Source organism: Choristoneura fumiferana, chromosome 2, assembly GCF_025370935.1.
Source record: "Choristoneura fumiferana chromosome 2, NRCan_CFum_1, whole genome shotgun sequence".
Lineage (NCBI taxonomy): Eukaryota > Metazoa > Arthropoda > Insecta > Lepidoptera > Tortricidae > Choristoneura > Choristoneura fumiferana.
In genome coordinates this window covers 5,739,041-5,754,507 of record NC_133473.1, presented here as the reverse complement: position 1 = coordinate 5,754,507, position 15,467 = coordinate 5,739,041, and the positions used below count along the sequence as shown (strand labels likewise).

General features: G+C 36.7%; 4 protein-coding genes across 4 annotated transcripts in view; 2 read left to right on the top strand and 2 right to left on the bottom strand.

Moving 5' to 3' along the window:
• The first annotated feature begins 265 nt into the window (after positions 1 to 265).
• On the top strand, positions 266 to 2,391 carry Polr1D (RNA polymerases I and III subunit AC2 l(2)37Cg). Its single transcript, XM_074106125.1, has 3 exons — positions 266 to 393; positions 1,394 to 1,494; positions 2,202 to 2,391. Exons 1-3 carry the CDS (start codon positions 379 to 381, stop codon positions 2,386 to 2,388), a joined length of 303 nt encoding a protein of 100 aa, XP_073962226.1. The 5' UTR covers positions 266 to 378; the 3' UTR covers positions 2,389 to 2,391.
• Positions 2,392 to 3,355: 964 nt separating this feature from the next.
• Positions 3,356 to 4,792, bottom strand: RpS2 (ribosomal protein S2). Its single transcript, XM_074106117.1, has 3 exons — positions 4,688 to 4,792; positions 3,855 to 4,374; positions 3,356 to 3,656 (listed from the first exon to the last, which is right to left on the bottom strand). The coding sequence occupies exons 2-3, from the start codon at positions 4,371 to 4,373 to the stop codon at positions 3,387 to 3,389; spliced, it is 789 nt and encodes a 262-aa protein (XP_073962218.1). The 5' UTR covers position 4,374; positions 4,688 to 4,792; the 3' UTR covers positions 3,356 to 3,386.
• A 145-nt stretch (positions 4,793 to 4,937) lies between these two features.
• LOC141441382 (N(4)-(Beta-N-acetylglucosaminyl)-L-asparaginase-like) lies at positions 4,938 to 8,344 on the bottom strand. Its single transcript, XM_074106111.1, has 6 exons — positions 8,096 to 8,344; positions 7,769 to 7,922; positions 7,184 to 7,412; positions 6,761 to 6,951; positions 6,387 to 6,494; positions 4,938 to 6,209 (listed from the first exon to the last, which is right to left on the bottom strand). Exons 1-6 carry the CDS (start codon positions 8,208 to 8,210, stop codon positions 5,984 to 5,986), a joined length of 1,023 nt encoding a protein of 340 aa, XP_073962212.1. The 5' UTR covers positions 8,211 to 8,344; the 3' UTR covers positions 4,938 to 5,983.
• Positions 8,345 to 8,621: 277 nt separating this feature from the next.
• Positions 8,622 to 15,467, top strand: part of Ada (adenosine deaminase-like protein) — an 8,172-nt gene continuing 1,326 nt past the window's right edge. Inside the window, exons 1-6 of the mRNA XM_074106205.1 lie at positions 8,622 to 11,444; positions 11,525 to 11,673; positions 12,222 to 12,410; positions 12,564 to 12,783; positions 12,945 to 13,101; positions 13,361 to 13,461. Coding sequence (XP_073962306.1) covers positions 11,388 to 11,444; positions 11,525 to 11,673; positions 12,222 to 12,410; positions 12,564 to 12,783; positions 12,945 to 13,101; positions 13,361 to 13,461 — 873 coding nt within the window. The 5' untranslated portion in view covers positions 8,622 to 11,387. The remainder of the gene's footprint in view (positions 11,445 to 11,524; positions 11,674 to 12,221; positions 12,411 to 12,563; positions 12,784 to 12,944; positions 13,102 to 13,360; positions 13,462 to 15,467) is intronic.

The following is a 15,467-nucleotide window of genomic DNA, read 5'->3' as shown; positions in this document are numbered from 1 at the left end:
TTCTACTGCCACATTTTTTACTATCATTTCTTTCCTGTGTTTACATCTGTGTGTTATGTCAAAGTGACTTTCATTTAATTCCTATCTATCTTATCTGTACTCTACTCACTCAACTCAGCAGCAGGGCTACTACAAAACTCGTAACTCGAAGTTCGTGTCGTACGGTCCCTCTGACACTTATACTATTTAATACGAGAGCGAGAGAGACGACACGATCGAACTTTGAGTTTCGAGTTTCATAGTAGCCCTGCAGCGTCTTGTCAAACTTGTCAAAACAACGTGGTGAACGTGAGACTAGACTCAAGACTAAAACTGGACTATAAGACTATATTAAGAGTTAGTTCATGCTGTAAACAATTTCTAGAAATAAATTAAAAAATGAAGATCTCAGAGGTCGGTTGTGTGCATAATTAAACTATTTTATTATTAGTAAAATTACAGAGTTAATCGGTTCAACTCACGATTATAAGTCACCGTTGAACCGTTTATTTCTGTCATTTTATAAATCATGTCACACGAGCTTAAGTTATATTTTGTATTAAACTTTATTTGGACACTACGATTCGCGCTGTCATCGTTCATCCACCATTACCTCTCATATTTCGTTTTCTAGAATTTTTTTACCGTACAACGGCAAAACCTACTAGACACTGGCAAAATTGTCCTCCAATGGACAGAGCCATATTTTTCTAAAAAACCAACCAAACTTTATTTGTGTTACATTACTTTTTTTTTATGCTTGGCAGAGTTGCGTTTATTACACCGGTCGGCTTTGGTATGGTTAGCGAATATGTGGTCCAAAAATGTTAAGTGTGATCATTTTAGACCTTTCTTCCTTCCTTGGAAATGTCGCTTAGATGAATTAGCCTTTCAAGCATCGATATCCATTCCCTCTTTGTTGTGACGACGGCGAGATTGTAACTTTTAGGAAATGTAAGAATAACAAGAACAACAATTTCTGGACCTTATTCTTCAAATGCTTGATGTGTAATTTATTCCTTTTAAAAATATAATTGTCTCTTTTAATTCTCTACTATTGTGTTCCAATGTATAGTCAACCAAGAAATTGGTTTACCACCCTAAGGTTTAATGTCATTTGTAGCGCTTAAAACGTCAAAGCCTATTTTCACTCACAACTCAATGTGACAATCAGCCTTATTGTTTTGTTTCTGAAATAGAAACTATCATTGAAATTGGTAAAGCACTTTCTTGGTCAACCATGCCACACAATATTATGAACATGGTGGTATATTTAGTACTGGTGGTAGATTTTTTGTGACATTCATAAGTGCTTGTGATAGCCTAAATTGAATAAAGATATTTTGACTTTGACTCCCTTATTACATCCCATCATGTTCTAAATTAATAATTTTGTTTTATTCTTATATTTCAGCTAGCAGGAGATGATGAATCGAGCCTTACTTGCCGCACATACATATTCCAGGATGAGAGCCACACTTTAGGAAATGCTTTAAAGTGCATTATTAGTAGATAGTAAGTATTTCTGCTAAGTGTTTATCCGTTTGATGTTTAAGGTGCCCAACAATTTCTCAAACTTGTTTCATAATTATAAAAGTATTGTACTGTGCAATATGAAACAGTGGATCGGAATGGCAAAGTGAGTAAATTGTGCATTTGCTAACCTAATGTAGAGTCAAATTATAATCAGACACACTTACTTAAATGTCAATTTAGTTTGCATTTATTTAGCACTTAGACAGCTCCAATGATGGTTGTACAGAAACAAACTATCTTAATTTCTACACCCTCAACTGCATCATGTCCATTTATAAAGCTACTGTGTGAGAAAATAGCACAATTGATAGTGAATTTTTATCTTATGTAAGGATGTAGTCTCTCCTATGTAAAGAGGCCTCATTCAGGTACAGTCAGCAGCAGAAGTGGATAAGTGGTTATGGCACTCAATCAAAATTACCTACCCATGACTACTGCCAAGGTAATAAAACCAATTTTGAGCACCGCAACTACTCATTTACTTCTGCTGCTTGGTCATATGCACTTTCTATTTTTAAAATAGCCATGGGAAACGGTCTCAAATGCACTCTATAATATTAATTGACATCTTGTAGTGGGGTAGTATGTCTAACACATTTGGCCCCGGCAATGATCCACTAAGCCATGGGTCTTATACATTTTAATTTAAGTAATTTGAAAATAATGAAACCTAATTTTTGTTACAGTGAAGATGTCCAATTCTGTGGGTACACAGTACCGCACCCAGCAGAAGCTAAAATGCACTTTAGAATACAAACCTATGAGACACCCGCATTAGAAATACTCAAAAGAGGACTTAAAGATTTAGAAAAAGTTTGTGATCACACAGTCAATCTATTTGAAAGTGAAGTAAAAGAATTTTGTAAAAGTTAACAATTTTATCGTTTCTATTTAGTACCCTGATCTCCTATATCGTACCTTGCCATTTAAAAATTCAAGAGTCCAATAATTAAAACCTTTTTTTAGGAACAAAAAGATGGATGAAAGCCCTTGCATAATGTTTAGAAATATCAATTACCTGGCCTGCCCATTGCCTGGACATACCTTTATTGCATGTACCTATTCTAAAAAGTAAATACACTTAGTTAGAAAGAAATTGTTTTAATCCCAGCATCCAAAGCATATTTTACTGTATTTTTGTAAAAGAAAATTAAATATTGAACTAAAATAATTTCTTAACGCCTCTTCAATTTCTTTTGCTTTAGTAACGCCTGATTCAATAAATTATTTAAAGTTAAATAAATTCATCACAAATACCACAACACAAAATGCTAATTGTATAGCAATCAATGAAAAATAAAAGAAAAGGTACCCAGCAAGCAAACACTCGAAGTGAAAAGCAGAGTAGCTTTGCCGTAACACCTTGGGTAAAATGGCTTGTTTTATGCTCTTGTTGTAAAGTCAAATTCATGAGGCACCATGGAACCATTTCACAGTAAACGTCATTGCGACTTCGCATCTAGCAAGGAAAATCGTAAGGACTTTGCTTTGAAAAAGTTCCAGGGTGGCTAAAGTCCTTGACCATACAACCTACTATTGGTACAGTCAAATGTGGAACAATGAACTTTCAAAATAAGTACATACCACTTATTCCGACGCAACAAGACCGTAGTAACATATTTATACTCAGCAGCACCAAATTTAGCCCACTTTATACTATATACATAAAAAATGTCCTATTTTCCATATAAATCAATCAGGACAAATTTGCAAAGTATAAAATCAGCAGGTTAAACGACAAACCTAGATTAAATTTTTATTACAGCAAGTGGTCACAAAAAATAATTCTAGGGAATTTCAAGTGGGTAAGCAATAAAGAAAGTGAAATAAAAACAAAGACTAATTTCTGAATGTATTTAATTCAACCATCTTTAAAGGGCTTTGAATTCAGAGTAGGGCGACTTGGTCAATGGAATATCCCTCCACAAGTCTGGAGTAAGGTAGGCATAGGTCTTGGCAATGGCAGCATAGGTAGCCTTGGCAAAGTTTCCCAGTGTGCCAGTGGAGCCACGGGCGGAGGTGTAGCAGTCCTGGACTCCAGCCATCTGAAGCAGCTTCTTGGGGACTGGGGCAGACACAATGCCGGTACCACGGGGAGCTGGGATCAGCCTCACAGTGACTGAACCACATTTACCAGTTACCTGAAATCAATGAAAGTGTGATCAGTAACATGTAACTAAGCCACAAAAGCTTGTAAAATTTAAAACTTTATCAGACGCATAAAAGCTTCACAGGTTAAACCTCAAGTGGATACCACGAATGAATAAAAGTTTTTCTCATCATTACAAATTAAAAATGCCATATTGCTTAATAGGTATAAATAAATGACAAATAACTACCTTGCAAGGGACTGTGTGGGGTTTGCCGATCTTGTTGCCCCAGTAGCCTCTGCGGACAGGCAGGACGGAAAGTTTAGCCAGGATGATAGCACCACGGATGGCAGTCGCCACTTCCTTGCTGCACTTCACGCCCAGACCAATGTGTCCATTGTTGTCTCCGATAGCCACGAACGCCTTGAAGCGGGTACGCTGACCGGCGCGGGTCTGCTTCTGCACAGGCATGATCTTGAGGACTTCATCGTTAAGAGATGATCCAAGGAAGAAATCAATGATCTCAAACTCTTTGATGGGCAAAGAGAACAGGTAGATGCTTTCGAGTTTGTCGATCTTGCCGTCGCGGACTAAGCGGCCGAGTTTGGTAACTGGCACCCACTCTTTTTGGTCTTCTTTGCCGCGTCCGCGACCACGGCCGCGACCGCGTCCACGACCGCGCAGGCCGCCGCGACCCCTGTCGCCTCCTCGGGAACCAAAACCACCGCGGAAACCGCCACGACCAGCGGCTGGAGCAGCGTCCGCCATTCTGTGAACCATACATTCCCATGTCAAGAATATCGCAGAAATCAACCAAAATACAAAGTTTTAAGATAAAAATCAGACGCATTAAGGCCATCACCGTGTTAACACTATGGTAGATACCACGAATGAAATGAATTTTAACTCTCATCATTAAAATTACCAACCACGTGGTAAATAGGTTATATCTCAAGAATAACATTTAACTAATCAAAAAACGATGATATGGTACAAAAATCATTAGATACTTATACTCAACTAAAACAATTAAAACCTTAAAGGACAACTTTTAAAAATTATCAATAATGAACAACACTTACGTTGATACGTGAGCGCAAGTAGACGGTCAAATTGAAAATGGCCGATCGACAAAGTGAAAAGAAACGCGTTGACTTCTTGACTGCATACGCATACAAAAAAAAATGATTTGTCTATGTCAGTCTGTGGATACGAAGCGGTTTGAATGCGGTTAAAAAAGTTTCGCTTGTTATGTTGGCTATTTTTTAATTTTACATTTAATGTTAGAAAGAGAATCTTGAAAAAAATTTGGACTAAATAAATAAACGTGTATAATATAATGTTGATCCGTTTAATTTGAAGAAACCTAAAAAAAAATTACATGTCGGTTACATGTTATAATACAACATACATACAAGGCACGTTCGGTCGTGAGATTTGTAAAGGATTTGTATCACACACACGACCCTACCCTACGAACAAACACGACCAAACGAAAATATGTACTAATCGACACGACACAATCAAGTTGTAGTTTTATGGAAATGCGTACCTAACCTACATGGGTACAGCATTATAGCGTAACTTCAGATAAACCGAAAGTTATTTCTAAATAGTACATAGTCTCCATTCAATGCCTTCTTCATCTCTCCTGTTCGGAAAGTTTAATTTTCATGGGTAGATAGCAGAGTGGAAAATTGCGTTTTCATCTCTAGGGAGTATTTTTTTTTTTCGATTAGCCACGGAATCGAAGATAATTGAGTTACGTCAATGGCACTTTTTTTTCACGTTTCGGCTTGGCCATCTAGATGCACGTCGTGACCAAGGAGTTTATATACAACACTGGAGGTTGAACGCTGAACATCCGTTTGAAACAAGAAATTTGATCTTTATTACGTCACGAACACATTCCATCTCTTTCTTTAGTTAGGTTAAGAAAGAGACGGAAGTCATTCGTGAAATGTGAAAGAAAGAGATAGTGAATAATTAATAATGGTCAAACTTCTTCGTTCGGCGTTCAACCTCCAGTTTCGTATATAAGCCCCTTGGTCGTGACCAAGTCGTGACCAACTCGATTTTTTTTATATAGTCGGCCGTGGCAAGTGGCCAGTCGAAAAGGTACCGTTGGAGGTTGAATATAAGTAAACTCAATTTATTATTATTCTCATTTTTTTTGTAGTATTTTACTTTCCTCACAGTCGAAATGAAAAGTAGAGTGTCTAACTCGGGTGAAATTACCCATTTCCCCTCGAACTATATAATATCTCGAGTTAAATGGGTCACTTTCCACTCTTGGTTATCAATCTACTATTTCATCCAGAAGTAAATCTTTGTATCAATCAAATTAAATTTTAGTAACATAAGTCGTAACAATAATTTCAGGAACACAGTACGTGTTCTGTTCTGGATTTATCTTGTGTAAGGTCGTGTACAACGAATGGGAACTGATGGATGCCATGACAGGCGGCACCATATCGGCCATCTTTGGCCAGGGCAACAACTGCGCCCATAAAATCTGGATAATGTTCAGCTATTCTTGCCACGGCCGTTTCAGCGGCGGCGGTTGGAGAAGCTCCACGGCGCATTTCCTCCACTGCCAAAAAACTAGAAATAGAATAAGTTTTTGTTAATAAAAATCGTTTTTTTATCATCATCATCATCATCATCATCCCAGCCTATATATGTCCCACTGCTGGGCACTGGGATCAAGGCCGATAAAAGAAGACTATGTTCATACAATTTCGTTATTTTTAAATACTTACCACAAGATCTCAGTCTAACCTTGGTAAAAATCTTAACATGACGTCGCCATCTCCTGTGGCCGAAGCTCCGCCCACGGCATTGTCGGCATATGCACCCGCGCCAGGTATAGGAGAATCCCCAATCCTTCTGAAATATTACAGAACAACAATAATTTCCTTTATAAAATTAGTATTTGTTGGAGTTGAGATTATTCTTTTCCCTCTCTCTTACTTACTCTTACAAATGGGCAGCCATTTATGTGAAAACATGCATAACAATAACAACTGATAATAACATTCTGATATTGACATTAACATTAATTTCATGCTAGTTATTCCAGTAGTTAACTTATTGCGTAATACTATTGTTAATCAACATTATACTTATATTTATTATAGCTATTTTCATTTTACCCAGGTATTTTGAATTTAGCACCATTAGTGGAAGTGCCAGCTCCTACATCACCATTCTTGTCTATTGCAACCATTCCAATGGTATCATGATTATATCTGTCCACTTTCACATCAGAAGTGGAAGCTTGGTGATATCCCTTCTCAGATTTAGAGTATGGCCCGCAGTATTTCTTTGGATCAGGAGTGACTTTCTGAAAATTTCAATAAATAGATATTATAATAATAATGACTTTATTTTCTTTATTAAATGTTTGATGACATACAAAAGAAACTGATAATGGTCAAATACAATACACTTGAGAATAGTAGGTTATCTGTACTGCTGATATCTTAAGAACACCTTATTCAAGATGATATTATCAGAACTAGAAGATATTATGACTTTTATCACTTACAACTGGTGTTACAGAAAAATGTTGTTACCATCCAAAAGTTTGGTTGACAATTATCCTCATTGTGCCATTTCTTCCACAAATTCTTAGATTTTGGGGTAGTGAGGGACTCTATGGGGAAACCCATCTCTTCAGCGAACTGTGTTGCTAGCTCTCCAACTAGGAATGAGTGGTAGGAGTGCTCCAAGATATGCCGGGCCACTGATATAGCATTTTTCACCTGGCGGAGTGCTCCTACTGCACCAACATTCATAGTTTTCCTAAAAAAACAGTTAAGGTCTTTTCACACAAGATCCACTTAGCAGCCTGCGGCACAGCCTACTCATATAAGCATATAAATACTCAGCAAATAAATATTTATATTTCTACTTTCTATATAAAACTGTGTTAAAAATATGCTGGCTAACCAGAACACAGGACATGAAATGTCAGTGTAAAGTGACAAGGCATTTTTTTATATTATAATTATCAAATTATTTTTAAATACCTAATTTACAGGCTTAAAATATAAGATTGTATTCACAACATTTCATAAAACTTTTAAATCATATTTAAAAAACACCACTTTAACTTTAGGACATGATTAATATTTTCATTTATTTGCTATGTATGATACCCATCCATGATGAGAGCGTCCAAGGTAGTCTCCCCATTTTCATCAGGGCTCCCACCATAGCCCACCGTCCCGTCACATTGCTGCTCCTCGCAGACCGATGCGCCTTGTTCAACAGCATCCAAAGCGGAACCACCGGCATTCAGAACTTCCCAGGCTGTAAGCATTCAAAAATAATTTAAATCGTAGATTGTTAAAGGTTGTTTGCAGAGGTGCCGACACTTCAGATTTACAGATTGCTTGCAAAATAAGGGGCGGAAAGCTGTTAAAATATAAATGATATCTAAATCTAATATCTATAATAGCGACTGAAGCAAAATACTAGTTTACCTTTCGTAGTAGAATTTAAAAAGTTCCAAGTAGTAATAACTATAGGAATATTGGGATCATCACATTTTACGTATTGGAAGCAAGCAATTAGTAGACCAAATAATAGTTTCTTCATATTCGCTAGTTAGTGCTACACAAAGTCGGTGTTAGAATAAAATTGCCATTCAACCGCAGCGCCGCCAGAATTTTTTAAAATTTTATTCTTAATATCTGATTATCTGGTTCAAATAGCTACTATTCTTTTAATCTGTGATTCAAATAGATTGTGATAACAAACGTCACAATTTTTTTTTTTTGGAACGATTGATAATTGAAGACAAATTGAAGCGGTTTAAATTAGTGGCCAAACCGCTTGAAACACTGCGTATTACCAGGAAAGAAATTTACCCATTTGAAATGGTAAATCTTTTCATTCACAAAACAACACAACCTTAAAATTTCATGAAAAAATTTAAGGGAATCAAAATTGATACATAAAGTCACTGATGTATTAAACTGTAGATACACATTGCCAAACAAAATCCCATCAAAGAATGTCCGAACTATTTATTTGTTTGTGTAACAAATAAAATCATCACCCACACAAATTAATTAAAAGAATACGTGACGAAATTTGAACCTAGTCTTTACTAAGTTACAGTTGAATTTCGCTAGCGGCCATATTCCACAATTAATAAAAATATTTACGTGTGCGTAGAAACACTGATCCCACCACACAAACAAATAGAAAGAATACGTGACGAAATTTGAACCTAGTCTTTACTCTATTACAGTTGAATTTCGCTAGCGGCAAAACTCCACAACGCTTGACACTTGACAGCTAACTCCACAATTTCACATACGCATGCTCGAATATGAATGTAAGCCTTATCAGAAAAGGCAGAGGGATTAATTTCACTTGCTACATTGAAGGCGACGTTGCAAGATTGCTTGGATGAGTTTGACGTTTCTTAAGACGGACGAATTTAGGTTGTAGAACAAAGAATGCATTCGGACTTTCGGAGAGGACTTTCGTAATAAAAAGTTTTTGTCAATTAAATTTAAAAAAAATTAAAAGGTAACTTTTAAGCTAATTTTCTTTAGTCCAAATGTTTACCGTTTTCGAGATAATCTATATACAGCCGGATTAAGACTATTTGATGCCTTAAGCAATGCACGCCTATGCCCCCCCTCTTATCGATATTTTAAATAAGTATTTATTACGACGAAATATTATATTTATGAAAGACGATAGAGATTATGGGGAGGCACGAGCGAGCGGATTTTCAAACAGCCTTACCTTTTATGTGCTAACAAAAAAATTTTGGTGCTGTTTATGGTGCCCCCAAGACGTGATGCCCTAAGCAATCGCTTAATTTGCTTATGGGCTAATCCGGCACTGTCTATATATATAAAATTAAAATAATAAACTGACTAACTGACTGTTGATATATCAACGCACAGCCCAAAACGCTGCACCTAGAGACCTACTTTATGCCCCTGGTTACCGAAGTACTCGTCAAGACGACAAACGAGTCCAAACTCGATGTGGTCGTGTCGTTTATCACAGAGTTCCTATGGTCACCCGCTAGCTTTATCATCAGATCAACTCCATGTTATAATAATATTGCATTGTCATCGGATTTAAGTATACATGCGTGTAAAATTTCAGCTCAATCGGTTGAAGATATCCACTTCAAATTTGAGTTGAAAGATTCCACCCGAGCAAACATAGTTACATTACACTGCAAATAAATATAATGCTTGTAATAAGTTTTTGTTAAAAAATTAATTTTTAATACAAGCTTTTTTGCCGAATGTACTTTTTGTTGATTGTACTTGAATTGTCGTCTAAACTACATATCTGTACCAAATTTCAAGTCGGTACTATTAACTATTGAGGAGTTCCCTCCTGCAGAGACGATTCTGACAGAACCACCAAGTTGTCACTACCAGATTATTGTATTGTCACCAAATTTACATAAGTATGCTAAATTTCAAGTCGATCGGACCACTGGAAGTGGGTCAAATTTAGCTTCCAAGATTTGACCCAAACAAACAATAAATAAATAAATAAGCAAACAGGGCAAGCTACAGAAAAGCTTCTAAAAATATCGCCGAAATGTAAGCACTTGTGCAAGTATTTCGAATAAAAAACAATTTGAATTCTCATCCTCCTTGGTTCTGGCTGTTTGCTTCTAAAACCATTGCCAGCGCACGCCGCGCGCAGCTCAAAAAAAAATTGCAGGCTGTCTGTCAGCACAGTTCATTCGCGGGAAATTCGGCGGACTTCGTATGTTGTGTAATTAAATAATAAGAAGCTCGACTAGTGTGAATAAATTGTAAACTGTATTATAAACCTTGTAAACAGTGTAAAATACTTAGTATGATTTTTTTAGTGTAAAAAACAATAGGTAAACATAGTGATTAATACGGTGTAGATTTGGCGAGCGCTTTATCAAAGTTGGCTTCATTGAGGTTTGTGGTTCATAAATTGCTTTATTAATTTTGCACAAAAACGAATAAACCACACAGTCAGACAGTCAGTACATTATATTATCGAAGCTTTTATAAAACATAATTAAAATCGCAAACTTCAAGGTAAATATTCAAACGACATAGCTACCCGTTGCTAGGCGACTCGGTAAATAAAATAGAGTGACGGCAACTCCACTACACTTTTGTTCCATGTTCTGTTGTTTATCTGTTTCGTTTTACTGATATGCTTTCCTGTGCGTGTGACAAAGACAAGGCATTTGTCAATGTTGTGGAATTCTGGCAACGTTTATCTTTTAATTAGCAATTTAGAAATGGCTTTAAAATTAATTTAAATCAATATTTCTCTCTGATTATTAGAATTTAATAGAAAAAACAACAAATACTCGCTGAAAGTATGATATTCCATCAGATTTGTTCCGTTTTCGCGAGTGATTTTTGCACTTTTTAAAGACGCACGTGGGCATCGTTACGCTTGCACTGACAACAACGTACTGAGAAAAAGAAGGCCACATTTACCAAAGTGGCGCTCATTTGGCTCGGACATATTCGGACGCGCGACTGTGGATCTACAGTTTAATACATCAGTGCATAAAGTTCAGAAAAATACACTTGGTAGTGAAGTTACCCTAACCTTAATAAAAGTACCTCGACCAGATCTCATTTATTTTGCTATTTCAAAGGAGTTCAGAGATATATTGGGCAGCACACATTTTGACATATTTTGGCGGGCGTCTTGCTTTGTTTTGTTTTCGTTACCTACTTTTCTTTCACGGGAAATATTGTATTGTTCTCGTCTCTTATTGAATTATTGAGTATGAGTAATATTGCAATAATGGATTTAAAGTCCTTTTGTCGCGAGCTACCTAAGATAGTTTGTATTATTCTATACTGTCGAACGAATTCCTTACTCGTAAAAATTCTTATAGTTTACTTAATGCCTTTGTATTTTAGGAGCTCCACGCTCACTTGGGTGGTTCGTTAAGCCGGTCGACTATGCTGGAACTCAAGAGATTATATGCAGACGCCGGTATAGCCGACCAAACAAATGCTTTCTTTGACGAGTTCCAAATAGCTGCCGGTGATTCAAGAAACTTATCACAGTATGTTAACTTATCACAGTATGATGAAATGCACTGGGCATTAGTTAAACAAATCATGATTTTGCTGAAGAACAGCAATAAGTCCCCCCCCCCCCAGTGGCCCCCAGTGGGTTTTCCAATAGTGGCATAATAAGTTCATTGTATTTATATTGTTTCGATTATATTAATACAAAAAAAAAAAAAAGAAAAGTAATATTTAAATACTTGTAGTTCAACATTGAATAGCCGACCAAACAAATGCTTTCTTTGACGAGTTCCAAATAGCTGCCGGTGATTCAAGAAACTTATCACAGTATGTTAACTTATCACAGTATGATGAAATGCACTGGGCATTAGTTAAACAAATCATGATTTTGCTGAAGAACAGCAATAAGTCCCCCCCCCAGTGGCCCCCAGTGGGTTTTCCAATAGTGGCATAATAAGTTCATTGTATTTATATTGTTTCGATTATATTAATACAAAAAAAAAAAAAAAAAGTAATATTTAAATACTTGTAGTTCAACATTGAATGCTAATCAAATTAAAATGATAAAATATATCTTTTTCAGATGTTTTCAAGTGTTCAGCATCGCGCATTCCCTTACAAGTACTCCCGATGCCCTGGCTCTAGCTACGACCCTGACACTTGCTGAGTTCCAGGAAGATGGCTGCTGCTACATAGAACTCCGTACCACGCCCCGTGAAACACCTGACATGAGTAAACGACAGTACATTGAAACCATTGTGCAAGCTATTAGGTAATGAATATGCAGATTGTTTCAGGGTACACAACAATAACAATAGAACTTTTTTTGTACTAGACAACTAAAATTCTTGTAAAAAAATGTTCAAAACATCCACAAACATATGAGATTTTATATTTTTAACAATAGAATTTTATTTTATTTTAGGAAGGCATCCCTGAATCTGACAATAATATCAAAGCTGATAATTTCCATAGACCGCAGATGCTCACCCATGGCAGCTGAAGAAACATCAGACATGGCCATAGAATTCTATAAGAGCTATCCTGACATTGTGGTTGGAATAGAATTGAGTGGGGATCCCACTGCTGGCAGTTTTGATGATTTTGTGCCAGCATTGAGTAATGCTAGGAAAGCTGGACTCAAGGTGTGTGCAACATAATATGAAATGAATCTGAATTTTGAGAAAAAAAAAACAAATACTTTCATGTTGTGCTTATTTGTTGACTACTTGCATTGTCATTCAATTCAACCAACATTACGTCAGTTCTTCCACTATTCTATTAATTGAAATCCTTATTATACTAGGTAACACTGCACTGTGGAGAGATCTGTAACCCAAAAGAAGTAATGCAAATGCTGGACTTCAAACCGGAGCGGATTGGCCATGGAACCTTTATCCACCCTCGGCTAGGTGGCACTGTTGAGACTTGGGATGCACTCAGCAAACTCAAAGTTCCTGTAGGTTCGTAGAATATTTTACTCATGTCATAATCATTTATAACAATGGGCGCCCTTCTGGACCTTGCCTAAAATCGGGTGTTACAGCGCGCGCTGAAGGTGGGATGGACTGGGGCCTGTGAAATATTGTTGAAGGGGGACGCAGCCCTAACTTAACTAACTAACGCGGCACTATGCACAGTTGTGACGGCTATGTTACCTTACTAGTTGTTTTATTATTACACTAGTGTAAAAGCCAATCAGAATGTAGTGTAATTTTTCAGAAATCTGCTTGACCAGCAATGTGAACACTAAGCTCATACCAAACTATGATGCTCATCAATTCAAAGAGTGTTGTGATGCTCATATACCAGTAATAATTTGTGTAAGTACTTCAAGATCAAACTACCTACTTTCCTACTATATATTTATATATAATTTTTTTTAAATAGCCTATATAGTGTCCCACTGCTGGGCAAAGGCCTCCCCTTTCTCCTTCCACATATATTTATATATATACTTATATTATAAATACAAATGTTTGTGTGTGTGTGTGTATGTTTGTTACTCCTTCACGCTAAAACAGCTTGGTATGTAGATAGATGGGCATCTGGAATAACACATAGGCTTCTTTTTATCCCGATATTCCCACGGGATAGAGATAAAATCTCGAAATAATAACCGCTGGGTTTAGAATCATGAAATTTGGGTTGTAAGACTTGTAGGTAGCTGGATGTCTGAAATAACACATAGGTTACTTTTTATCCCGATATTCCCACTGGATAGGGATAAAATGTTATGAGATGTTAATGGGTTTAGAGTCGTGAAATTTTGTACAGTTGTTCTTAACACAACCTCAATGTAAATCACGATATTATGGGAATTCCCAGGGGCATTTAGTAAAATCTCGGAATTTCAATTGTAACTACCAGATCAAATAGTTTACGCGTGCGAAGCCGCGCCGAAATCTTAGGAGGCATAGGTCTCTCTCTCTCTCTCTCTCTCTCTCTCTCTCTCTCTCTCTCTCTCTCTCTTTCTCTCTCTCTCTCTCTCTCTCTCTCTCTCTCTCTCTCTCTCTCTCTCTCGTCTCTCTCTCTCTCTCTCTCTCTCTCTCTCTCTCTCTCTCTCTCTCTCGCTTTCATGTCTAGTTTCTGGCATTTCGTGTCTAGTTTCTGGTTCTGTTGCCGTTGTCCACGTTGCAGAATTTAATTTAAAAATATTTATTGGTTTGACATTTGGAGACCTTATGCATCTCCATTTCTTTATTTTAATAATTATTTTAAGTTTTTGACATTGGAGGCTTTTTACACCTCTGAAGATTGTATAATTTGGTTAATTAAATTAGTGTACTTTGACATTCAGAGACTATATACATCTCTGAATTATTTAGATTAGGAATTCTATTTATTGTTAACTCAGGGACTTTCTACATCCCCTTGCTATATAGTAATTTTATTATTAACTCAGGGACTTTATACATCCCCTTGCTATATTTAAGGCTGTATATTGTTAAGCTTATGGATTTTAAACGTGTATATTTTTAGTTTAATTTCTAGTCACAGGCCCGCGACGTCGAAGCTCCCAAGACGATCCCATAGAGCTTATGGGAATGGAAGCAATACCATGCACTCGGTACCGCTCTGCTTTCAGAGCATGACATGAGTTCGTGTGAGCTAACTTTGGGGGCGGCAGACGTGAGCTTGCCTTCGGAATCCAAAAGTTTAATGGTTACTTGACCTGAAATGTAAATTTCAGAATTAAATTATTATTATTATAATTATTATTATTTTTTAATTTATGACGTGGAAGCAGTCTACACTTCCACTGAACGTAGATTATAGTTAGAGTTTAGTTTTGTAACTAAGGGACCCCATACATCCCTGTATTATTATTATTATTATTTTGTATTTTCTTTTATTTCATTGTATACTGTAGTTTTTAAGTATTTTATTTGTAATTTATTTTATGTTGAAAAATGACTTTCTGCCAAGTTTCTTGCGGCGCATTCTTCTTGGCAATGATGGTCTTTTCCGAAAGCGCTGGTAGTTTTAAAAAATGACGTGTTAAAGTGCCCATTGCGGCCTATTTACTGAATAAATGATTTTGATTTTGATTTTTTTGATTTTTGATTTTGATTTTGCTTGGGGGCTCCGGGGCGCTGCCCCGTCTAGCCCTCCGGTAGCTTAGCTACGCCACTCCCACTAGCCAACTAACTGCTGTTCTAGGAAGTTCGCATTTTGAACCCTGTAGTAAGCCTTGAACAAAAAACTAATTAACGATTTTTATTTTGCAGACTGATGACAAAGGTGTGTTCGCAACTTCATTGTCCCAGGAGTACTTAATATGTGCCCAGACATTTGAACTGAGCCAGTCTCGGTTGGCTAGGCTGGC

Bases quoted from the DNA above. Each gene is read 5' to 3' on its own strand.
- Polr1D (XM_074106125.1), top strand. The intron at 1,495-2,201 runs GTAAGTATTTCT...TTTTTGTTACAG, and splicing joins AAGTGCATTATTAGTAGATA to TGAAGATGTCCAATTCTGTG.
- RpS2 (XM_074106117.1), bottom strand. From the start codon at position 4,373: ATGGCGGACGCTGCTCCAGCCGCTGGTCGTGGCGGTTTCCGCGGTGGT. The intron at 3,657-3,854 runs GTAGTTATTTGT...CATTGATTTCAG, and splicing joins CCCACACAGTCCCTTGCAAG to GTAACTGGTAAATGTGGTTC.
- LOC141441382 (XM_074106111.1), bottom strand. From the start codon at position 8,210: ATGAAGAAACTATTATTTGGTCTACTAATTGCTTGCTTCCAATACGTA. The intron at 7,923-8,095 runs GTAAACTAGTAT...GAATGCTTACAG, and splicing joins TTTAAATTCTACTACGAAAG to CCTGGGAAGTTCTGAATGCC. The intron at 6,495-6,760 runs GTAAAATGAAAA...GTAATATTTCAG, and splicing joins GCTAAATTCAAAATACCTGG to AAGGATTGGGGATTCTCCTA.